This window comes from Scyliorhinus canicula, chromosome 15 (genome assembly GCF_902713615.1).
Source record: "Scyliorhinus canicula chromosome 15, sScyCan1.1, whole genome shotgun sequence".
Classification (NCBI taxonomy): Eukaryota; Metazoa; Chordata; class Chondrichthyes; order Carcharhiniformes; family Scyliorhinidae; genus Scyliorhinus; species Scyliorhinus canicula.
Genome location: NC_052160.1, coordinates 25,172,432 through 25,198,407, shown reverse-complemented (window position 1 = coordinate 25,198,407; position 25,976 = coordinate 25,172,432). Strand labels below are relative to the sequence as shown.

General features: G+C 45.7%; 1 protein-coding gene across 1 annotated transcript in view; it reads left to right on the top strand.

Annotated features, from left to right (window-relative positions):
• The window catches only part of LOC119978942 (otoancorin-like), a 59,739-nt gene extending 50,093 nt beyond the window's left edge, over window positions 1-9,646 (top strand). Inside the window, exons 25-27 of the mRNA XM_038820889.1 lie at window positions 1,934-2,031; window positions 6,874-7,039; window positions 8,303-9,646. Coding sequence (XP_038676817.1) covers window positions 1,934-2,031; window positions 6,874-7,039; window positions 8,303-8,373 — 335 coding nt within the window. The 3' untranslated portion in view covers window positions 8,374-9,646. The remainder of the gene's footprint in view (window positions 1-1,933; window positions 2,032-6,873; window positions 7,040-8,302) is intronic.
• Window positions 9,647-25,976: the final 16,330 nt, after the last annotated feature.

The following is a 25,976-nucleotide window of genomic DNA, read 5'->3' as shown; positions in this document are numbered from 1 at the left end:
CCACTTGCTTCACAGCTCCAGGGTCCTAGGTTCGATTCCTGGCTTGGGAATGTGCGGAGTGTGCACATTCGCACCTTGTCTGTGTGGGTTTCCACCGGGTGTTCCGGTTTCCTCCCACAAGTCCCAAAAGACGTGCTGGTAGGTCATTTGGACATTCTGAATTCTCCCTCTGTGTACCCGAACAGGTGCTGGAATGTGGTGACTGGGGGCTTTTCACAGTAACTTCATTGCAGTGTAAGTAAGCCTACTTGTGACAATATAGATTATATTTTAAAAAAATATTTGGCATTAAAATGGATTTCTTCACTAATTCTCAATTTTTAGAGGGAGTAGTTGAAACTGGGGAGTATTTGGAAAAGGATAGAAACCCCCATTTTGATGAAAGGTCATCAATGTGAAACTTTAACTTGGTTTCTCTCTTCACAGATGCTGCCTGACTGCTGAGTATTTCCAGCATTTCTTAATCCAGATTTCCAGTATCCTTGTGTAAGAATTCCTACAGTGCAGGAGGCGACAGTTTGGTGCACCAGCCCTCCGAAAGAGCACCCTACCTAGGCCCACTCACCAGCCCTATCCCCATAATCCCACCTAACCTTTGGACACTAATGAACAATTACTGTCACAATCCACATAACCAGCACATCATTGGACTGTGAGAGAAAACTGGAGCTCCCGGAGGAAACCCATGCAGACATGGGGAGAACGTGCAAACTCCACACAGTCACCCAAGGCCGAATTGGACCTGGATCCATGGCGCTGTGAGACAGCACTGTGCCACCATGTGACCCCGCAGTATTTTGATTAGGGAAGGGGTAATATTGTTTTTATATCCTGCCCAGTACTGCTCGCTATCCAGTTCAGTGGAGAGTTCAAGCTATCTGAGGTTGAAAGCCAACATTGTACCAGACTCCAGTTTCCCAATGAGTGGAATAGTTTAAAATGAACCTCTAATAGCACCACCACAACTGACTGGCTAATACTAGTGCATGTTGAGACAGCAATGAAGCATAATTTAATTTCAGTGACTGCCCTTGGTATGACAGGAGCCCTATTGTCCACTGGTCACTTCTTGAGGAAAGCCATGCTCAGAGACATCAAGCGTTGATGTTTAGTCAGGTGGAGGACATCATTGCAACCAACTGGCCTCTGAAAACAACCACCTGAACTGCAGTCCCTGGAGTAAGAAAGGGGAAGCTTTAAAGCTGGGGAGAAGTCTGCAAAATTGCTCTATAATTTTTGAAAGCATTTATCCATGGCTCAGCAGGAACTTGGACCAACTTGTGTTGTACAGATTGGGGTGATTCCAGGTATGATGCTTGATTTAGCCTGGGTCAGATGCCCTGTTGGAATGTTTCAGTGAGCACGTTGGGTGGGAGAGTGAGAGAATCAATCAGGGATTCCATGGAATTGTGGACCCAGGTTCCAATCCCACAACAGCAGATGGTGAAATTTTCATTCAATAAAAAAATCTGGAATTAAAATCAAGACGATGAAACTATTGTTGTAAAAACTAAAGTTCTTTAGGGAAGGCAATCTGCAATCCTTTGTCTGGCCTTCATGCGACTCCAGACCCACAGCAATGTGGTTAACTCTTATATGCCCTCAGTTCAAGGGTAGTCGGGGATGGGCAATAAATGCTGGCCCAGCCAAAGACTCTCACACCCTATGAATGAATTTTAAAAAGACCATTTAATCCAACAGGTCTAGGCTGTTTTTTTTATGTTCCACACGAGTAGGAGGTAAAATTTGTAAGTGGTGCACAAGTAAAACTCACTCTTGAAATAATCTGTTGTCCTCCAGCATAAGAGTTAATTAAAATGGCTTGTTAATTAGAACACCTAGAAGTAACTGATCCAACCAAAGGAGGGGCCATGGCCAGGTCTTGCTTAGAGTTTAGGTTGCTCACTGTATATTGTGCATCTCTCCTTCACAGCTGGGATGAGCAAAGAAGAGATAAGGATCTTGAATGAAGACCTGATGCCCTACTTTCAGCCAGCGGCCATAGCTGCTCTGCCCAGTGAAGTATTTAAAGTGAGTAGAGAAAGACGCGTCTAGCTGCTCCAAAACCCTGACCTTGCTGTCAACAGAGTTTGGGGATTGGAAAAAGACCATTATTATTGAAGCTTCCCTTTAACAGAGGCATATATTTGAAACCTGAATGTCAACTTGATTAATGTTGACAATCCTCTGTCCCCTTGTGATTTAGTGAGGTATGGCTAGCAGTGGGAATGGATTGGCCATCTTAGCTCTGTAAGGCTCGACATTGCCACACATAGCACTCAGACACAGGCAATAGATAAAGGACAGTCCAATGGGCCAGGGGATGGCGGTTCATGTCTGTACACTGGTTTTCTAAAACATTGTTCAAGAGAAAGAGAGAATAATATGGAGAGGTGGGAATCTGTAAAGATGGGGGGGGGGGGGGGGGGGGGGGGGCGGGGGCGATTCTCCCAAATGGAGCCCAAGTGTTCGCGCCGTCGTGATCACCGTCGCGTTTCACGATGGCGCGAAACTGGCATGGGAACGACTGAGAGCGGTTCACGCTGCTCCAGCCTCCTTTCCCGCTGTGCCAACCTGCGCATGCGCGGGGGACTTCTTCAGCGCCGGCCCCAATTCAACATGGCGTTGGTGTTCAGGGGCCGGCCGCGGAGGAAAGTAGGCCCGGGGGTGGGGGAGAGGCCGGCCCGCCGATTGGTGGGCCCCGATCGCGGGCCAGATCCCATCGGAGGCCCCGCCCCTACAGGCCGCCCCCCGAACCCTTGGCGCAGAGTTCCCGCCGGCAGTGACCAGGGATGAACGGCGCCGGCGGGACTCTGTTGTATCCGCGCGGCCGCTCGGCCCATTCAGGCCGGAGAATCACGGCCCCGCCGATTCCAGCGGCCCGCAGCCGGCGCCTCGTCAGACGTGCCGGCGCAAATGGCACCGATTCTCCGCACCTTGGGGAATCGCACGGTTGCGGCGATTCTCTGGCCCGGCGCAGGGCTCGGAGAATCGCCCCCGGTAAATTTTTTAACACAAACAAGATGAGTAATAATGTTGTCACTCCAAAGAGTCAATTGGGCCTCGATGGGTAGCACTCCCGCCTCTGAATCAGAAGGTTGTAGGTTGAAGGCCCACTCAAGAAAGAAGTGATTGTTGCTGAGGTACACTCTCATATTGGCAGCATACTCCCTCATAACTTGTAAAGTTGCCCAGTTCACATGGGAGGGTCTAGATATTGAGTAATTTGAACATAGTGGGAAAATCAAACACAGCGCAGATCTGCAATCATTTCTGTGGCGCTCAGTACCGCACTGTCGCACACTGGGTGTGGATATCCATTGGGCAGCTTAACCCTTATCTAAATAAAAAAAGAAGTATGTCAAATTAGGAAGTGGTCAGAGATAGCTTTTGGTGAAATAGTACCATGGGATCTTTATGTCCAGCCGAGAGGGCAGACAAAGTCTCTCTCTACTAGCAACCCCTCTGAAGTGTGGCATCTTGAACAATGCAGCAGTCCCTTAGTTCTGCAATGCGAGTGTCAGCCTGGACATAAGAACATAATAAACTAGGAGCAGGAGTAGGCCATCTGGCCCCTCGAGCCAGCTCCACCATTCAATGAGATCATGGCTGATCTTTTGTTGACTCAGCTCCACTTTCCGGCCTGAACACCATAACCCTTAATCCCTTATTCTTCAAAAAACTATCTATCTTTATCTTAAAAACATTCAATGAAGGAGCCTCTACTGCTTCACTGGGCAAGGAATTCCATAGATTCACAACCCTTTGGGTGAAGAAGTCCCTCCTAAACCCAGTCCTAAATCTACTTCCCCTTATTTTGAGGCTATGCCCCCTAGTTCTGCTTTCACCCACCAGTGGAAACAACCTGCCAGCATCTATCCTATCTATTCCCTTCATAATTTTATATGTTTCTATAAGATCCCCCCTCATCCTTCAAAATTCCAATGAGTACAGTCCCAGTCTACTCAACCTCTCCTCGTAATCCAACCCTTTCAGCTCTGGGATTAACCTAGTGAATCTTCTCTGCACACCCTCCAGTGCCAGTAGGTCCTTTCTCAAGTAAGGAGACCAAAACTGAACACAATACTCCAGGTGTTGCCTCACTAACACCTTATACAATTGCAGCATAACCTCCCTCGTCTTAAACTCCATCCTTCTAGCAATGAAGGACAAAATTCCATTCGCACTCTTAATCACCTGTTGCACCTCTAAAGCAACTTTTTGCGAATCATGCACAAGTACACCCAGGTCTCTCTGCACAGCAGCATGCTTTAATATTTTATCATTTAAATAATAATCCCGTTTGCTGTTATTCCTACCAAAATGGATAACCTCACATTTGTCAACAATGTATTCCATCTGCCAGACCCTAGCCCATTCACTTAACCTATCCAAATCCCTCTGCAGACTTCCAGTATCCTCTGCACTTTTTGCTTTACCACTCATCTTAGTGTCATCTGCAAACTTGAACACATTGCCCTTGGTCTCCAACTCCAAATCATGTATGTAAGTTGTGAACAATTGTGGGCCCAACACTGATCCCTGAGGGACACCATTAGCTACTGATTGCCAACCAGAGAAACACCCATTAATCCCCACTCTTTGCTTTCTATTAATTAACCAATCCTCTATCCATGCTACTACTTTACCCTTAATGCCATGCATCTTTATCTTATGCAGCAACCTTTTGTGTGGCACCTTGTCAAAGGCTTTCTGGAAATCCAGATATACCACATCCATTGGCTCCCCGTTATCTATGCGCTAGTAATGTCCTCAAAAAATTTCACCAAATTAGTTAGGCATGACCTGTCCTTTATGAACCCATGCTGCGTCTGCCCAATGGGACAATTTCTATCCAGATGCCTCGCTATTTCTTCCTTGATGATAGATTCCAGCATCTTCCCTACTACTGAAGTTAAGCTCACTGGCCTATAATTACCCGCTCTCTGCCTACCTCCTTTTTAAAACAGTGGTGTCACGTTTGCTACTTTCCAATCCACCGGGACCACCCCAGAGTCTAGTGCATTTGTAATTTCCCTAGCCATCTCTTTTAGCACACTGGGATGCATTCCATCACGGCCAGGAGACTTACCCCATTAGCTTGCCGATCACTACCTCCTTAGTGATAACAATCTTCTCAAGGTCCTCACCTGTCATAACCTCATTTCTATCAGTCACTGGCATGTTATTTGTGTCTTCCACTGTGAAGACCGACCCAAAAAACCTGTTCAGTTCCTCAGCCATTTCCTCATCTCCCATTATTAAAACTCCCTTCTCATCCTCTAAAGGACCAATATTTACCTTAGCCACTCTTTTTGGTTTTATATATTTGTAGAAACTTTTACTATCTGTTTTTATATTCTGAGCAAGTTTACTCTCATAATCTATCTTACTCTTCTTTATAGCTTTTTTAGTAGCTTTCTGTTGCCCCTTAAAGATTTCCCAGTCCTCTAGTCTCCCACCAATCTTTGCCACTTTGTATGTTTTTTCCTTCAATTTGATACTCTCCCTTATTTTCTTAGATATCCACGGTCGATTTTTCCTCTTTCTACCGTCCTTCCTTTTTGTTGCATAAACCTTTGCTGAGCATTGTGAAAAATCGCTTGGAAGGTTCTCCACTGTTCCTCAACTGTTCCAGCATAAAGTTGCTCCCAGTCTACCTTAGCTAGTTCTTCTCTCATCCCATTGTAATCTCCTTTGTTTAAGCACAAAACACTAGTATTTGATTTTACCTTCTCACCCTCCATCTATATTTTAAATTCCACCATATTGTGATCGCTCCTTCCGAGAGGATCCCTAACTATGAGATCATGAATCAATCCTGTCTCATTACACAGGACAAGATCTAGGACCGCTTGTTCCCTTGTAGGTTCCATTACATACTGTTCTAGGAAACTATCGCGGATACATTCTATAAACTCCTCCTCAAGGCTGCCTTGACCGACCTGGTTAAACCAATCGACATGTAGATTAAAATTCCCCCATGATAACTGCTGTACCATTTCTACGTGCATCAGTTATTTCTTTGTTTATTGCCTACCCCACCATAATGTTACTATTTGGTGGCCTATAGACTACTCCTATCAGTGACTTTTTCGCCTTACTATTCCTGATTTCCACCCAAATGGATTCAACCTCATCCTCCATAGCACCGATGTCATCCCTTACTATTCCCCGGATGTCATCCTTAAATAACAGCTACACCACCTCCCTTACCATCCACTCTGTCCTTCTGAATAGTTTGATACCCTCGGATATTTAACTCCCAGTCGTGACCATCCTTTAACCATGTTTCAGTAATGGCCACTAAATCATAGTCATTCACGATGATTTGCGCCATCAACTCATTTACTTTATTCCGAATACCACGAGCATTCAGGTAAAGTACACTAATGTTGTTTTTTTTTACATGTTTTGAATCTTAACATCTCGATCAGTAACCTCTCCTAAGTTATATTTCCTCTTCCCTTTTCTCCTAATTTTCCTTGTCGTTGAACCCATATCTTCATGTAACAACCTGCCGCGTTGCTTATCATTAATGTTTTTACTTCCTGTTTTATTCCTTTTAGTATTACTGGGCCTATTCACTGAGCTCCCCTCAGTCACTGTACCTTGTACTGTCGCCCTTTTTGATTTTTGACTATGGCTTCTCTGCCTTACACTTTCCCCCTTACTGCATTTTGTTTCTGTCCCTGTTTTACTACCTTCCAACTTCCTGCATCGGTTCCCATCCCCCTGCCACATTAGTTTAAACCCTCCCCAACATTTGTGGAACACACAATCGTCTGACTCAGAAACAAGACCCACTGAGCCACGGCTGAATTTTAATTCACGATCAACATACCAGTAATTTATGTGTGGCTTTTATTATAGGAATTTTCCCCGAGGCAGCTCGCAAGCCTCGGACCTGAGAATGCAGCAGTTGTCACAGAGTCCCAGAAAGCTGCACTGAGCCCAAAACAGATTTCCAGCCTGCAGGCAGCAGTGAGTGGAGCTGGTTTAACTGAGATGCCGCCCTCTATTTCCCCAACCATAGATGGTGAGTGTGTAACTCTGTCTGAGCTGAACTGTAAATATCCTGCTGTGTGCGCATCTTTCTGATACTTCTGAACTTATTGTCAGCTATGTTCACGTGTCTACAGGCACAAAACAGGCTCATAATTGAAGTTAATTTCCAAAGCTCTGCAGCCTATCTCTTAACTTGCACCAAGTCCATTCATCCATCACTCTTCTGTGCTCACTGACCTACATTGGCTCCTGGTATGGCAATGCCTCCACTTTAATTGTTTCTTCACTTTAATGTCTACTCCTTTATGTACCATTGCTCCATTACCTTCTCTCTCCTTATCTCTGTAATCTCCTCCAGCCCGCCAACCCTCTTGAGATATATGTGTCCTTCTGGACAGCACGGTGACAGCAGTGGTTAGCACTGCTGCCTCACGATGCCGAGGACCCGGGTTCGATCCCGGCCCTGGGTCACTGTCCGTGTGGAGTTTGTACATTCTCCCCGTGTCTGCGTGGGTTTCACCCCCACAACCCAATAGCTTGTGTCGGATAGGTGAATTGGCCACGCTAAGTTGCCCCTTAATTGGAAAAAAAAAAGAATTGGGTACTCTAAAAAAGTTTTTAAATGTGTCCTTCCAATTTTAGCCTTTTGCACATGGCCGACAGCCATTGCTCCACTATTGATGACTGTGCCTTTAATCTACCCTAAATTCTGATATTCCCACACAAAATCTCTCCACATCTCTCCCCTTCTTTAAAATGCTTCTTAAAGCCCACCTCTCTGACCAAGCTCTTGATCACCATTGGTCATCACCAGCCCTAATGTTTCTCCTTTTTGTTATTGGCTTGGTGTCAACGTTTGCGTGATTATGCCCTGTAACATTTTATTACATTTAAATGTACCATATGAATCTAAGTTGTTGTTGGAGCCTCCATCAACAGCTAATGGTTTTATAAAATGAACAGATATGATCTGGAACGCATTACCTACAAGGGTGATGGAAGTAAATTCAACAGTAGCTTTCAAAGAAGAATTGGATGTATACTTAAATAGGGAAAAGGCAGGGGGAGTGGTGTTTGCTGAACGACTCAGCACAGACCCACTGAGTCAAATGACCACCTTGACTGTGTTTATAAGATTCTGGGATTATGAAATATAAATTGATTTTGGGTATTAAAAGAATCAAAGTACTAGAATTGTGAAATTATTATTCTGAAGGATACATTTCTGTGTGGCAGTGGTTAATGTGTCTTTTGTTTCTAATACCATTTTTCTGCTAATTCCATTTCTTAACAGGTTCAGCTGTCTGTGGGGGACACTATTTCTTACTTGGGGTTACCTCTGCCATGGTGTATTTTATTGCCTGACGATCAACTTACTGATGATTATGCGCAACATTTGTCCATTGTATCTAATGTGTAGACACAAGTGTGAAGATATCACTTCGAAACTATAAAGTAGTCAGTTAATGAGTTTTCAGAGAGCTAAATGAGCATGTTGTGATGTTCTTTGTTTAAATTAATTGCTACAAAGAATATGCAGACTTTGTACGAAACCAAAGTCAATTTATTTACACTGCACTATAAATTGTGAATTCTTAAGTATGCCGAGAAAGCTAAGTATTAGATCAAATAACTACAATACACAGAACTACTGAAAAACACAACTGTCTCCAACCCTCTCTCCTAACTCACTTCAAAAGCATGTGGACCACCGTGTGGGTTGTGAGATGTGCTCTTACTCCATCTAGTGGCTGGATGCTTTAATGCACACTATTCTACCTGATCATCCGCAAAGATGATATACTAGATATCATTACACATGTCAATATTTATGCTCAGAAATGCCTACCACTTCTTGATTTTCATTATGATTTTCATTTGTCAGTGCAGCAGGAACAGATTGCAGCCTAGCTAGAGACTAGGAAGATTTTTATTTGTATGTTGGATGATGGCCATGTGTTGTTTATCCTTTGTTATTTTGAGGGTATTCAAAGTCAGCTACATAATCCAGCACAGGAGTCATGTGTATGCCAAAACCAGGGTTGGTTTGGCATTTGGCAGGTTCTCTCCCTGAAGGATATTAGATTTTTTTATTCATTCATGGGATGTGGGTGTTGCTGGCTAGGCCATCATTTGTTACCCATCCCTAATTGCCCCTGAACTGAGTGGCTTGCTAGGCCATTTCAGAGGGCAGTTAATTGGTGGATCTGGAGTCACATGTAGGCTAGACCAGTTAAGGATGGCAGATTCCTTTCTTAAAGTACATTAGTGATCCAGTTAGTGTTTTTAAAAACTTGACAAACAAACAGATTTTATGGATGTTTGCTGATGTTGGTCCAGAAACTACCAGATTTATTAAATTCATTTCTGCAACTAGAGCCTTGGTTTTCTGTCTCCGCCTCAAGACAGCAAATTAAAACAGTCCAGCACTCCTTCAGTACTACACCCTTAGCCTAGATTATGTGTCCAAATCTCTGGGATGGAGTTTGAACCCATGACCTTCTTAAACAGAACCTGGGGCCAAAGCAGCTGAAGGTACTGCTGCCAATGGTGGAGTGATTAAATCCGAGATGCTTTTTTTAAAATTTAGAGTACCCAATAATTTTTTTCCAATTAAGGGGCAATTTAGCATGGCCAATCCACCTAACCTGCACATCTTTGGGTTGTGGGGGCAAAACCCACACAAACACGGAGAGAATGTGCAAACTCCACATGGACAGTGACCCAGAGCCGGAATCGAACCTGCGCCACCGTGTGCCCCAAATTCGGGGTGCTTAAGGCCAATGTTGGAGGAGTACAGAGATCAGAGAGGATGATTTTAACATTAAAAACTATAATTGTATTGATAGAAGTATCAACAGCCCGTAATCTCACTCAGCAAAGAATGGTTGGTCTGGGGCACAAAGATCTTGTGGCTTCCAATTGATAATGCACTTCCTTCCTTTTTTACAAAAATATACTTTATTGAGAAAGTATCTGAGAGAACATTACAAACATTACAAAAATATACTTTATTCAGAAAGTATCTGAGAGAACATTACAAACATTACAAAAATATACTTTATTCAGAAAGTATCTGAGAGAACATTACAAACATTTAAAGATAGCCATCTCCCAGAAAGTGCGACAATATTCAGGCTTTCTACATCAAGAATGCACTTTCCCGCAGGACTGCCTTCAATTCCCCACCAAGTGATGACAAAATGGATATGCATTCTACTTACTGTTCCAATTTAAGAATGTGATGGACAAGACTAATTTTGGATGTTTTTTCCCACCTATTTGACATCTCAACGGTTTGCAGAAGACACAAATGGACTTTAGCTTTGCAGTCTCAAACTCTTCCATCTGCACGCTTGTAAATAATCATTAGTTTATCACAACTGAAAATGTGAGATGACCTGTAAATCATGCTGTAAATATAGCTTAACATTCACGTTTCGTATTTGTTTCTTTGCGGTATTAACTGTTTTCTGCTGTTAAATCATATCTAAAGAATGGGATTGAACCTCCAGGTGTAAAATACACGGCAAGTGCCAGTCTGGATTTTGTTCTCGTACCTCTAATGTGGAATTTGGATCCGTGACCTTCTGCCTCATGGGGTGTTGTAACCCAGAGCTTCCCCACTGAGTGGCGGAAGCCCAACGGCGGGGTTTGTTAATTTCCCCAGGTAAAACCCAGCCCAGAAGGGAACTGGCATCTTTTCCAATGGTCCTGGTTGGGATTGGTTATAAACCCCGCCGCTTTGTGGCTTCGCTTTCCTTTACGTTGGAATAAAGTACTCTGTCTCTAACCTTTTTGTGACTCCTCATGATTACAATACATGCGACAAGGACAAAAAGGAACTACAGGTGATGCTGCTGGACATCCAGACCATGGCTGAATCTCGTTTCAGAGCACGGTAAGAAGTCTTACAACACCAGGTTAAAGTCCAACAGGTTTGTTTCAAACACGAGCTTTCGGAGCACTGCTCCTTCCTCAGGTGAATGGAGAGGTGTGTTCCAGAAACATTTATATAGACAAAGTCAAAGATGCCAGACAATGCTTGGAATGCGAGCATTTGTGGGTAATCAATATAGCTAAGTTCCGCACGCATGAGTGCGGCCTCAACCGGGATCTTGGATTCATGTCGCATTACATTCATCCCCCACCATCTGGCCTGGACTTGCAAAATCCTACCAACTGTCCTGGCTTGAGACAATTTACACCTCTTTAACCTGGGGTTACCCCTATCTCTGGATCTGTAATGATTTGATTACCCGCAAATGCTCGCATTCCAAGCATTGTCTGGCATCTTTGACTTTGTCTATATAAATGTTTCTGGATCACACCTCTCCATTCACCTGAGGAAGAAGCAGTGCTCCGAAAGCTAGTGTTTGACACAAACCTGTTGGACTTTAACCTGGTGTTGTAAGACCTCTTACCGTGCTCACCCCAGTCCAACACTGGCATCTCCACATCTCGTTTCAGAGGAGCAAGGTTAGCACAGATTTGAAAATGCTGCTCTTCAGGAGATCAATGCTTTTGACGTGAATATAGAAGACTGGGCACAGTACGCTGAGCAAATGCATTATTTTGGAAAAATTAATTTAGAGTATTCAATACTTTTTTTCTAATTAAGCGTGGCCAATACACCTACCCTGCACATCTTTTTGGGTTGTGAGGGTGAGACCCACACAGACACGGAGAGAATGTGCAAACTCCACACAGACAGTGGCCCGTGGCCAGGATTGAACCCTGACCCTCAGCCCGTGAGGCAGCAGTGCTAACCACTGCGCCACGATGTTGACCATGTGTTACTTTTTTAGGGCAAACGCCATTATAGGCCTCCAAAAGGTGATATGCCTGACTGCCTGTGGGGCCCCTGCTTTTACCTTAACCAAATGCCTGACCTATTCTACACCCCAGACTCCCAATCTTTTGACAAACTGGTAGCACTTGTGGAAGACCACCATGACCCCAAATTGTTGGTTACTGTGCGAAAGTATCAGTTCAATATGGCTTGGAGAACCCAGGGGGAGTGAGTTCGAGGTTTTGGCAAGCTAGCTGATCACTTCAATTATGGGCCATCCCTACCGGAGATGCTGAGGGACCGCCTTGTGTGCGGAGTCAATACCATGCGACCTAGTGGAAATTGTTAGCTGAACCGTCTCTTAAGTTGAAAAGGGCCATGTAAATCTCTCTTTTTAAAAAAATCTTTATTGTCATAATTGGTTTACATTAAAGTTACTGTGAAAAGCCCCTAGTCACCACATTCCGGTGCCTGTTCGGGTGCAGAGGGAGAATCCAGAATGTTCAATTCACTTAACAGCACGCCTTTCGGGATTTGTGGGAGGAAACCGGAGCATCCGGAGGGAACTCACACAGACCAGCCAATCCGTGGCGAAGGCCACAACATTGCCCCCCCCCCTCCCCCACCGAGTAGCTCCATCAGCTCCAACACTCCGAAGATTGCTACCAGCGGGAAAGGCAACACCCTCACCCACACGTTCTCCAACAGTACCACAACAATCTAGGTTCAAAAACACACTAATCTCAGACATGACCAAAATATATGGACACGTGTTAACAACCTGTCCAGCAAGGTGTGCTCCGACAGTTCAGGGAATGAGGGTAGCTCCTTCCGCACAAAGTCCTGCACCTACATATACTTGAACTCACTCCCTGTCGGCAACTCGTATCTCTCCTGCAACTCTCCCAACCTTGCAAACCTCCCTTCCACAAATAGATTCCTAACCCGCTCCACCCCTTCCCTCTGCCAACACCAATACGCCGTGTCTATCTCCGCAGGAGAGAATCTGTGATTCTCACCCCGCCCACCCACCCGTTGTTCCTTGTGCAAAAAAAACCCCTCCGAATCCACAACATTTTGCCTGCACTTACAGATGCCAGAATTAATTTGTCCACTTTCCAGAAGAACGCCTTTGGCAGGAATATCGAGAAGGACCGAAAAACAGAAACCTCGGAAGGACATTCATCTTGACTGTCTGACTTCTCCACGCCGGTGACAGTGGGAGGGCAACCCACCTCTTCACATTCCCTTTAACCCCCTCCACCAAACTGGCCAATTTCATTAATGCATCGTGGGCCACCTGAGTACCCAAATATCTAATCTGTTTTTGGCCAGCATGAATGGCAGGGCAATCAAATTTGCATTCCTCCTTGGGCATTCCTGGGAAACATTCAATTTGTATTCCAAAAAATGCCAGACATCCTGAATATGCCCATTATCTTATCCATCTACTCCAACAGATTCAAAATTTACAGTAGCAAGTCATCTGCATATAGCGAGACCCAATGCTCCCTGCCTCCTCTTTCACTGCCCGACCACTCTCTTGATACCCAAAGCGCAATGGCCAAAGGCTCGCTAGCCAGCGCAAACAGCAGCAGGGACAGTGGGGACCCCTGCCTTATGCCCCTATAGAGCCCGAAATCTCCTGAGCTCATCAAGTTTCTCCTTACACTAACCATGGGGGCAGCATACAGTAACCATACCCAGGAGATAAATGTAGGCCCAAACCCAAACCTCCCCAGGACCTCAGACAGATACCTCCACTCTCCCCTATCACGCCATCTCTGCATCCATGTACACAATAACGTCCAGCACCTTGTCCTTCAACAGAGTCATAACCACATTCAACAATCCTCTAATATTGCTTGACAGCTGTCGCCTTTTAACAAAACCAGTCTTATCCTCAGAGACCACCACCGGCACACACCCCTCCAACAGCCTAGTCAACATCTTCACATCTGTGTTTAAAAGGGAGATGGTCCTGTGTGACACACTCCACCGGTTCCTTATCCTTCTTAATAATAATAATTTTTATTAGTGTCACAAGTCAGCTTACATTAACACTGCAGTGAAGTTTATGTAAAAATCCCCTAGTCGCCACATTTTGACGCCTTTTCGGGTACACAGAGGGAGAATTCAGAATGTCCAATTCACCTAACAAGCACGTCTTTCAGAACTTGTGGGAGGAAACCGGAGCACCCAGAGGAACCCCACGCAGACACGGGGAGAACATGCAGACTCTTAACACAGACAGTGACCCAAGAGGGAATCGAACCCGGGTCCCTGGTGCTGTGAAGCAACAGTGCTAACCAATGTGCTGCCCCTTTGGATTAAAGAAATCGATGCCTGAGACAACATGGCCAGCAGCTCCCCACATTTATCCCCAATGAATCATTAAACATCCTCAAAAGATGTGGGGCCAACTCCACCAAAAACTGTTTGTAAAAATATACCAGGAAGCCACCCGGCCCCTGCGCTGTCCCCGACTGCATCAACCCAATTGACTTCATTACCTCTTGTAGTTCCAGTGATGACTTCAGTTCCTGTCCGAGCCCACCTCCGGGAGCACCGGCCCATCACCGCCTTCCCCCTTTGGGGCTTGGACATGTACAGCCCCCTGTAGAAGGCCTTGAATGCCTCATTAATTTTCTTCGGCACTATCGCACCCCCCCCCCCCCCCAGTCTCTCACTTGCAGTATCTCCCATGTGGTCGCTTGTTGTCTCAACTGATGCGCTAACCGGCGACTATCCTTCTCCCCATGCTCATACAGAACCCCCCCTAATCTCCAGAGCTGGCCCACTGCTGCCCCACCAACGGAGGTCTCCGTTGGTGGAGAGAGCATAGGTCTCTCCACCCTCTCCACCTTATCTCCTTGGACTTTGTATGATATCACCTCCCCCCCCCCCCACCTCCCCCCCCCCCCCCCCCCCCCCCCCCACACCACTGCCTTCAATGCCTCCCAAAATGAGGACGAGACCTCCCCGTTTTGGTTGAACTCCACATACTCCTTTATCACCAAAGGCACCTTACCACAGAATTTTATATGTAGAAGCAATGTCGAATCCATCCTCCACTGAGGAGTTCCAAGCCTTGCACCCATTTAGTGCAGCGCGTGATCAGAGAACACGACTGCCGCATATTCTGCCGCCCACTATCGCCGGGAGCACTGATCTCCCACCACTGAAAAATCTATATGGGAATATACACGGTGCACGTGGGTGAAGTAGGAAAACCCCCTCTCTCCTGGATGCCTAAACATCCATGGGTCCACACCCCACCCCCAATAGCCACGCATTGAATGGTCACTGGACCATTCAACCCCCACACATTCCAAGTCACTATCGTATCGGGGGTTTCTGAGCTGTAATGTTCTTGTCGGATAGCCTGATTTATTACAAGAAGACTTGTAGCTAGAGCTATGAACAATTTATTAATATTAACTGTGGATAAACAATATACAAGACAATCAATAGATGAATAACACTGAAATCATGCACAAGCAACCTCTCTTCAGCTTCCTCCAGCCTGTCTGAGAGCAGCTGACTTTAACATTCACTTATATACTAGTGAGACCCCCTCGCGGTCAGTCGATGAATTACAACACAACCATGATATCACTACATGAACCCCCCATCAGGTCTGCCATCCTAATCTAATGCAAAACTATCCCTGCCCCTAGTCCCCTTCTCTGTCCAGGCCCACTCAAAAATGCCACCCTCTCCTTTCTCTCCTTCCTCCACCCAATGAGCTACCTGCGTCACCAACCCAAACCACCTCCCACACCCCTCCAACTCTGACTTCCTCCCAACTACTTCACTTCACCCCCTCTCTCTGCTACCCATCACAGCCCCCTCGCCCACACTGCTTCCGTTCACCAGCATCCCTGTTAGTGTGGCAACTCCTACCTGGAGATCAACACAAAGGCCCCCATCCATATTGCCCGAACTGCCGCTACCATCCATCACCTCCACTCTACGGAGAGTCTCTGCCGAACCCCCATCCTCCCCCTGCCAGCAGGAGAAAGACACCCAGGACTCGGGACCATCCCCCCACCCCCAGCGACCATAATGAAATGCCAAAAAGGCCAACATGCCCCCAGAAAATACTTGTAAACGTTGGACAAACGTATCAACAACCAAAACATTCCCACCATTAACCCTCCTCCAAACCATGCTCTCGAATAAAGTCATTCATCTCCTCTGGCGTTGTAAAATAATGTTCCTTCCCCTTAAAAGTCACCTAGAATTTGGCCGGGTACAACACCCTACACTGGACCGTGTTACGAAATAGCCACGCTTTGGCCCGATTAAAAGCCGCCCACCGCTTGGTCAGGTTAGCCCAATGTCCTGATATATTCTGATCCACTGACCCTTCCAACTGAAGTCTCACGGCATCTACATCCATCTCAGAATCTTCTCCTGGAATTTATGCATTTAGACTATCATCGCTCGCAGTGGCTTCCCAGCTCTCAGCCTCTGTCATAGTGATCGGTGTGCTCCGGGGCCCTCTCGAAGACCCCTTCGTCAACCAGCTTCACAAACATCTTTGACATGGGTCCATGGCACTCGCTTCCTTCATCTCTCCCTCTGACCCATGATTCTTAAATTCTGCGGCCTGGACCGGTTCTCCCGATCATCCACCTTCACCTTCAACTCCTTACTGGCCACTTCTAACATCGCCACTTCTGCCTCCAACTCCACGATCCAATCACTGTGATCCATTAACCTTTCCGCCTCACGGATTGTCGCACCTTGCAATTCCAGTCGCTTCTGCACCCACTCCAAAGTCCTGCGAAGAGGGGCTCTGCTCCCTCAATCGCCTTGGACCAGCTCTCTTGCATCTCCAGCCGATGCTGCCGGAGCTCCCCCTTGCTCAACACCATCAACTTTTCCACAGGCAGTGGGGTGGACGACCATGATGGTCCTGACTCCACCATGTTCCCGACTCTGTTACTGCGCCACGCAGATTCTCCACCTCTGGAGCCACCACCTTATTCGGTTTCTGCCGGGTGTGGTAACCCGCTGACATTCCACTTTGGAGGACAATTCAACTCCCACCAGTTATTTTGCACAATCTACAACAAAAGCGCCCATTAAGCAGGTAGAAAGAGCCAAAGCCTCCAAGCAGGAGCCACATTATGTGCGACCAATCAGCTCATGGTCACCACTTTCAAGGCTATTCTTGATCACATGTGATGCCCCCCATATGGAATTGGGGCACTGTTATCCCACCAGATGGACAACGGGATGGAAAGGCTAATGCATCCCGGGCTTTGGCCAACGTAGAACTCAAATACGCTCAGATCGAGGAGGGCTGGCTGTTTTTTTTGCAGTGAAGAAATTCCACCAATGTTTACGGATGACGTTTTACGATCATATTGGACCTCAAGCCATGGCTATGGTTGTTCAGAGGACAGGGAAATTCCACCAATAGCATTAGCCCAGACACAGCATTGGGCACTACTATTGGTTGCATACGGGTAAGTGTTTGAGAATTGCCCAGGCATGCAGATCGCTCATGCGGATGCTTTGAGCCAACTCCCGTTGCCAAACCCCCCACCCACCTCCATCTCCATCAGTGATTGATTAAGTCGTATCGGCCGTTAATTTTATAGACACCCTGCCAATCACTACCACTCAAATTCACGAATGGACACAATGGATCTGACCTTGGTGAAGTTCCGCCATATTGTCCTGCACGGGGGGGTCTGCGGGGAAAACTGTCTCTGGAGCTACAGTTTTTCCTGACTAAGCAGCAAGAGCTAAGCTTGGAGGACGGCATCCTCCTGTGAGGAGCTCGGTTTGGATTCTGAGACAAGACAGAAAATCTATATTACAGGGCCTGCACAATGGACACCCGGGAGTATCAAAGATGAAGATGCTCGCCAGGAGCTCGGTATGGTGGCCAGGCCTGGATGACGACATCGAGTGGATGGCGCAGCAATAAACTGTATGTCAGGAACATCAAAAGCTCCCACCAGAAGCGCTCCTCCACCTCTGGGGATGGCCAGGCTGACCTTGAGTACACTTGCATGCTGACTTCGCCAGACCTTTTCAAGGCTCATGTTCCTGCTGATAGTGGATGCCCTTTCCAAATAGTTAGACGTCCATCAAAAGTCCTCCACCGGAAGGGCAGCACAGTGGCACTGTGGGTTAGCCCTGCAGCCTCACGGCGCCAAGGTCCCAAGTTCGATCCCGGCTCTGGGTCACTGTCCGTGTGGGGTTTGAACATTCTCCCCACGTTTGCGTGGGTTTCGCCCCCACAACCCAAAGATGTGCAGGCTAGGTGGATTGGCGATGCTAAATTGACCCTTAATTGGAATAAATGAATTGGGTACTCTAAATTTATATTTTAAAAAAGTCCTCCACCATTTTGAGTGCTACTATCAAGATGTTGCACCTCTCATTTAATACCCATGGCATCGCAGTGGTCCTGGACATGGATAACGGTACCCCTTTTATAAGCATGGAGTTCACGTACTTCATGAAGTAAAACAGGTTAAAGCATATCACCACTCTTTAAACGGCCTAGCAGAGTTGGTGTGCAGATGTTCAAGAAGGGCATGAAGAAGCAGACCATAGGATCTGTGGAGGCGAGGTTGGCACGTTTCTGATTCTGCGACCATACGACCCCACGCATAATGATCGGAATGGCACTGGCAGGCGCAGGACTGAGGTTTTCGGCCAGGGACATGGTATATATCCAGAACTTAGAAGACAATACCTGGTGGATACCTGGGACCGTGGTGGAAAGGACTGGACATGGTGAAAACATGGGAGTGGATGGTGTGAGAAGCAAAGAGACCACCTTCGAAGCAGGGTATCAGGACCAATCCTGGTTGGTGAGCTAGCCCTTCAACCCTCCTGCCCGTCACTCAAGGGCCGAGGGGCAACAACAACCCCCCCCCCCCCCCAAGGGTCCCAGACACTGAGATGTACGAGGTGGAAGACTTGGGGTCCGACATGGAGATACCAGCGTCCATGATTTCAGACGACAGTCTCACCAGGGAGCGGTCAACGGCGCCCGCAGACGATTGACCCAGAAGTGATGCTCCCCAATTCCCCCAACTCAGCCTGCAACCGCCAGAGGTGCAACCACGGGCGGAGCGAAGGAGTCCCCCTCCACCCTGTGTGACAGAGGGGCTTGTGTACTTTGGGGGGAGGGATGTTGTACCCCAAGGTGACAAGCCGATTGATTTCTCCTTGGGGCTCGTGGAAGACGAGTGGGGCTGGTTAATTTCTCCAGATAAAAGCTGGCCCAGAAGGGAACTGTCATTTTCGGATCGTCCCAGTTGGAACTGGTTGTATACCCCGCCGCTTTGCAACTTTACTTTTTAAAAAAAGTATTTTTATTCAAATATTTTGCATTTTAATATTTTACAAAACAAAACAAAAACATTACACCCCCAAATACAATACACTCTGCACCAACGCCCCCCCCCCCCCAACAGTTGATGGTAACTAGCTCTCCAAAATGCAAAATAAACAAACCCATCTCTTGTGTAACCCCTCATTTGTCCCCTTTGGGCATATTTCACCTTCTCAAGATGCAAGAATTCCATTAGATCCCCCGGCCCTGTCGAAGCACAGGGTGGAGAAGTTGACCTCTACCCCAACAGAACACACCTAGGAGCGATCAACGAGGTGAAGGCTAGAACATCTTCCCCCGCTCCCCGTTGCAACTCCGGCAGGTCTGGCATCCTGAATATGGACCCCAAGGGACCCACCTCCAAATTCACTTGCAAGATTGCCAACATGGTGCTGAAAAACAACCTCTGAAATTTCTCCAACTTTGGACAGGAACAGAACATGTGCACTTGATCAGCCGGGCCCCTCCCACACCATTCACAAGTATCCTCTACCCTGTCAAACAGCCGGCTCATGCTTGACGGCATCAAATGCGCCCCGTGCACCACCTTCAACTGTATCAATCCCAGCCTCGCGCACAAGTTTGAGGCATTCACCTTCCACAGTGCCTCACACCACAGTTCCTCCTCCAGCACCATCCCCAACTACTCCTCCCCTGGCTTAAAACACCTCCATAGCTGCCTTATCCACCTCCAAAATCCTCTCATAAATCGCTGAGATGGCCCCCACCCTCCAATCTCATTACCACAAGCACCTGCTCCAACATCGAGGAGGCAGACACTATCGGAAAGGTCAGAAAACCCTTTGTAGCAAAGTCGCGCACCTGCATATACCGAAAACCTTCCTCACACAGAACTCCAAACATCCCTCTGTAGCCATCTGGGATGGCCACTTTCAGTATACAAAATCGACACTCGCAGAGCCTATAGGGAAATATGGACAAAACTAAGCAACAAGCAGGAACAAAGCCTGAATGTATATTTGGAAGGCAGCTTGCAGACGGAATCGAAACTCTGAGTCGATTTACATACTGATAGCCCATTTCCGGGGAACAAAGGACTAATGCTCAGGTAGCCGATACTGTTCCAGACCGACCAGCGCCACTACCCGAACCAAAAGACACAAACAAAGCAAGGCCAACGGCCACTTAGGATACACCCAGCCATCAAGGCACCCATGATCAAGGTTTAGATCAATGACAATGATCAAGAAGCTGCCCAATTAATTGGGACCAAGTTTAAGGCCGGCCTAAAAGCGTGCAAAGCCCCTCCAAGTATAAGAAGGAACCCCCGACAAAGATTCAGCCTCTTGGATTCGGCTCTCAAGCGGAGAGACCCTTCCACCAGCACCACCAGAAGCAAGTAAGTTCAAGTTCAACGCTCGCTACCAGACGGATTACCTTAGCTGTACTCCTGTTACCTCTTCAAACCCAACAGCCTCAGATCCGAACAACGGCCATTGTTCCTCTGACCTAAGTGGGCACCCGAAGTTAAGTATAGGTGTTAGTGATAGAGATAGTTTAGCTTGTAGTATCATTGTGCATGAGTAGATCTTACTGTGTGTAAATAAAGTAGTATTGACTTTGAACTAACTAACTGGTGTATTGGCTCTTTGATCGGTATTCGGGTTGAATCTTGTGGCGGTATTGAGAGATACCTGGCGACTCTGAAAGTATACTCATAATTAGAATTAAGAATGGTGACCTTATTAACCGGCATATTTATATCAAGTAAACAGTGCACACCTCTCAACTCCTCGAGGCTTGAAAACCACCCTTCAGAAATAAATCCTTCACCGACTTCACCCCTCTCTCTTCCCATCCCCAAAACCTTGCATCCACGCCCCCCCCACCCCCCCCAGCTTAAATCCATGATTCCCCTCAATCAGCATCAGCCTCAACCCCCCTCCCAACCTAAAGTGCTGTTGAAATTGCCTCTAAATCTTCAATGTGGCAACCACCACAGGACTTCCTGAATACTTCCCTGGGGCAAATCGCCATCAATCCTGACCCCCTCCATTCTACCCATTAAACTCAGCATACCTACTCCAGCCTCACATCTTCTCCGTCCAGTAATAATACAACAAGTTCGGAAGGCCCAAACCCCCCACCCCAAGTGCCAGCCCCTCTGAAGTGCTGACCTTGCTTTACTTTACTTTGGAATAGAATCATCTATCTCTAACATTTATGGGACTATCATGATTACAATATGGGGAGAGTGCAATCAACTGAACCAAGGTTGACAATTTAAGAAGACTATAGGTAGCCATGCAAACACTCCAGAACCTGATTCACGTGGGTGGGCATTGGTGTGATTGAAGAGGGACGGACGGACTAAATCTAAATTGCAAGATTCAACCAGTTTCTATCACATTTGTTTCTGCTGGCCATTGGTGCAGCCACCAAGTATGTCCTACAGTGAAATTGGATGTACTGGCTGCCGTCATCAATTTCAAACCTTGTGCTTGCTCCATACAACCCACAACAACTCACAAAGTTATGGGGCTAAATTCTCCGCTATCGGGATTCTCCATTGCGCCGGCAGCCTGGGGATTTCCTGACGGCGTGAGGCTGCCCACAATGGGAAACCCCATTGGCTGGCTAGCGAGACGGAGAATCCCACCCATGGTATTTCAAGAGAAATTGGTGTCAGCATGCAATTAGGAAGACAAGTGGTATTAGACTTTAATACAAAAGAGTTGGAGTATAAGGCTGAGGAAGTCTTGTTGCAATAATACGAGGCTTTGGTGAAACCACAGCTGGGGTACCGTGTATAATTTTAGCCTCCTTTATCTAAGGAAGGATATACTTGTTGAAGAGGGAGTGCAACAAAGGTTCGCTAGATTGATTCCTGGGAGGATAGGGCTGTCCTGTGAGGAGAGATTGAGTAGAACTATCTAGACTAGAGGATGAATAAGAGGTAATCTCATTGACGTAAGAAATTATTGAAAACTTGATAAAAGTTATTGAGAACTTGACAGGATAGATGCTGAGATATTGATTGGGATTCTCCAATCTGGGTTTGCCCCACCACCAACGAGAACAGAGAATTTAATGCCAAGCCAAAACTTCATTCACTGCAGCAGGAATGGGAAATCAGAGGGAGAAATCCAACTATTGTTTCCCCCTGGTTGCAGACCCATTTTGGATGGAGCTGAGAAATTTCTTCACTCAGAGATTTGTGAATTATTGGAATTTTCTACCTTGAGAGCTAGGGATTCTCAGTCAGTGAGTATATATTCAAGATGTAGATCGATAGATTTTCAGGCGATAAGGAAATTAGGGGTTATAGGGATAGAGCAGAAAGGTGGAGTTGATGTAAAGGTTCAGTTAGTTTTACTGAATGGTGGAGCAGCCTCGAGAAGCCACATGGCGTTTCCCGCTCTTGTTATTTATGTTTGTTCTAATCCCAAAATGCTTTACAGCTGATGATCCTTGTTTGAAGTGTGGTCAGCTATTACAATGTCGAAAATCCCATCACAATGTTTACATGTGAGAATCAAATTCAGTTCAAAAGTGGTTGGTGAATTATTTTAAGAGAGTTGCCTTTTTGACCACCTCTTTGAATGTTACAGTTATTTTTAGACAATCAGATGACCTTTATCTTCCCTTGATAAAGACCATAGGCTTTTGGGATGAATAGCTAGCATGGGTTTTCAGAAAACATGACAGAAGCAAGATAGGTAGTCACTCCTGATGAAAGGTTAGCTCGACTTGAAATGCCTTCTTTTCTATCCACATATGCTGCTTGAACGCATAGAATCCTTACAGTGCAGAAGGAGGTCATTCGGCCCAGCGAATCTGCACTGACCCTAGGAAAGAGCACCCTACTTAAACCCACACCTCCACCCTATCCCCATAACTCCACCAAACCTTTTGGCCACTGAGGGGCAATTTAGCATGGCCAATCCACCTAACCTGCACACCTTTGGACTGTGGGAAGAAACCTACGCATACACGGAGAGAAAATGTAAATACAACACAGACAGTCACCCGAAGCCAGAATGGAATCTGGGTCCCTGCAGTGAGGCAACAGTGCTAACCAATGTGTCACCCATTTTTTTTTTTTACTGTTCAGTATTTTTAACAAAGTTTTTATTTCAACTTTCCATCATCCAGAATACATACACACAAAGATACACATTAGGATCAGGAGTATAGATCCTTTGAGCCTGCTCCACTATCCAGTAAGCTCATGGGTGAACTGACTTTGGTCTGAATACCACTATCCTGCCTACCCTTTGATTCCCTTGCCAATCAAGAATCTATCTACCTCTGCATTATAATATTCAAGGACCCTGCATCTACCACTCTCTGGGGTAGAGAGTTCCACAGACCCATGAACCTCGGAGAGAAATCAAAAATCTTGGGTGGACTCTCCGGTCTCTCAGCCTCATGTTTCTCAATGGCGTGCTGTTGGATGGCTGTGGGATTTTCTACTCCCGCTGCTGGTCAGTGGGATTTCCCATTGAAGCCATCCCATGCTGCTGGGAAACCCATGGGTGGGAGTGTGCTGCTGGCAGGAACAGAGAATCCCAACAGCCGGAGAACACCGGTCCTCATCTCTATCGTAAGTGGGAGACGCTTGGTTCTGGTCTCTCTCACAAGGGGAAACATCCATTCAGCATCCACTCTGTTAAGTATTTCTGTCTGCAGACATTTCAAATGTACTTGGCTATTAAAGATGATTTATCTTAACCGACCATCTGAGAAAAAGGTCTGTACTTTTTGTTGCAGCCTATTGTCTTTCAGTTTGTACCTGACTCCAACCATTTAAAATTACATAAATAAAGGCATAAACTCCCAACTTCCTACAACTGGACTTAAGTTCACCTGCTTATAGAATCAGATTTCCCCACCTCACTGGCCCACATCTCAATTTTAAGTAACCAAAACATAGGATACCCCAACACTTGAGGAATTGGTTTTGATTGCAGTTAGTTATTGAAGTCATTAATCAATGATTCATATATGACTATCCCATTCCCTTAAGTAATCTAGGATAAATTAAATCCTGTCCTGTGAGACTATTGATCTTAAGTCCATTAACCTTGGTCCGCAATCAAGTTACACATGACTTCTAATTTAATCTGAACAGAGATCCTATAAAACATAATTCTTTTTAGGTGTGAAAACAGTTGCAAAATATCTACTTTGCAACAGTTGCAAAATATCTACTTTGCTCATTAGCCATCTACTTATCCTTGATAACAATCTATCCTGATGTTTCTTTTATTGAATACTAAATACGATTTCACTTTAGTGGAATTCACAACCAGTTGAGGCAGAACAAAGTAATGAATGGTTTAATTACTTTACTTGGTTTCAGTAATGAATGGTTTAATTACTCTATTTGACTTCCTTCATGTGACCATCAAAGAGAAAGATATGCCCAATAATGATGGTTCGACTCCTTTTCTAATTAATTTATGAAGCTCCCTGTCCTTTTCGGTGTGTTGTGCTGCCTGTTTAAAAAGATACTAGGTATCAGCCTGGCTCTTAACCTTGGTTTCCATTTGATCAAAATTGTTTCCACTGATCACTCTTGGTGAATCAATTCTTCTTTTTCAAATAGAACAGAAACACCTCACCATTTACTGCCTAATCTATTCCTCTAAAACCTTTTATAACCCTTTACTTGCACTATTTTATTTTTTATTACATGGAAGATGCAGCAGAGAAACAGAATCAACCAGTCTATGCTGATGTGTATGCTCCATTTGAGTTTCCTCCCGTCTTTCCTCAAGTAACTATCAGCCTAATCTTTAATTCCCTCCTCCTTGATGTGTTTGTCTAGCTCCTCCTAAAATGCATCTGTAATATCGACCTTAACTACTCTCTATGCCTGCAAATTACTCTTAACCTTGAGCCGTATTTCTTTGATACCTAAAAGATCAAATTATGTATCATAGCATTTATCTACCAGCGGTTGTTCTTGATCCCTTTTGTACTTCCTATTGATGGTTTATTAGGGCTCTTTTTGATACTAGATCTGTTGCAAGAACTACATTCCCAAGTAATTTAAACTAATTGAGGTTTTAAATTAGAAACAAATGTAAATGTGATAGGACAATATGCTATGTTTGGCAGTTATCATTCAATATTGATAAATGTTGAACTATAAACATGGTGAGGCATGGCCGAGCATGTGTATGTTATATGCAGGCTTGTGTAGTATATAAGAACAAGGAGCTGAAGTAGGCTGTTATGTCCTTCTGACCTGCTCCACTATTCAATAAAAGCATAGCTGATCATTTACTTCCACTCCACTTTCCTATACGATCTCCATATCCATTGATTTCCTCAGTGTCCAAAAATCCATCACTCTCTGTCTAACAAATATACTCGAGGGCAGGGTAGCCATAGTTTTTAACCTGAGGAAGGAGCTGCACTCCAAAAGCTAGTGATTCAAAACAACCTGTTGGACTTCAACCTGGTGGTGTAAGACTTCTTAACTGTGCCCATCCTAGTCCAACACCGACATCTTCACATCATAGTTTTCTGAAGTAGATAATTCCAAATATTTATAACCCTTTGAGTGAAGATATCTCTCCTCATTTCAGTCCAAACTGGTTGACCTATTATTCTGATGGAGACCGTGACCCAATTCCCCAACAACCCGAGGGACATGTTTGAAGGTGGGAAGAGCCTCTAGCTGGACAGTTTGGCATGTTTCTGTGTTACAAGATGCGGCGAGAGTCAAACTTATGATTGTCTTTTATGAAGCGGAAGCACAACGTCGCGTGAAGAAAGAAATGGCCCTTTCGAGGTTGGGGTTGTGGGGGAGAGGTTGGTTAGGGGCGTGGCTTT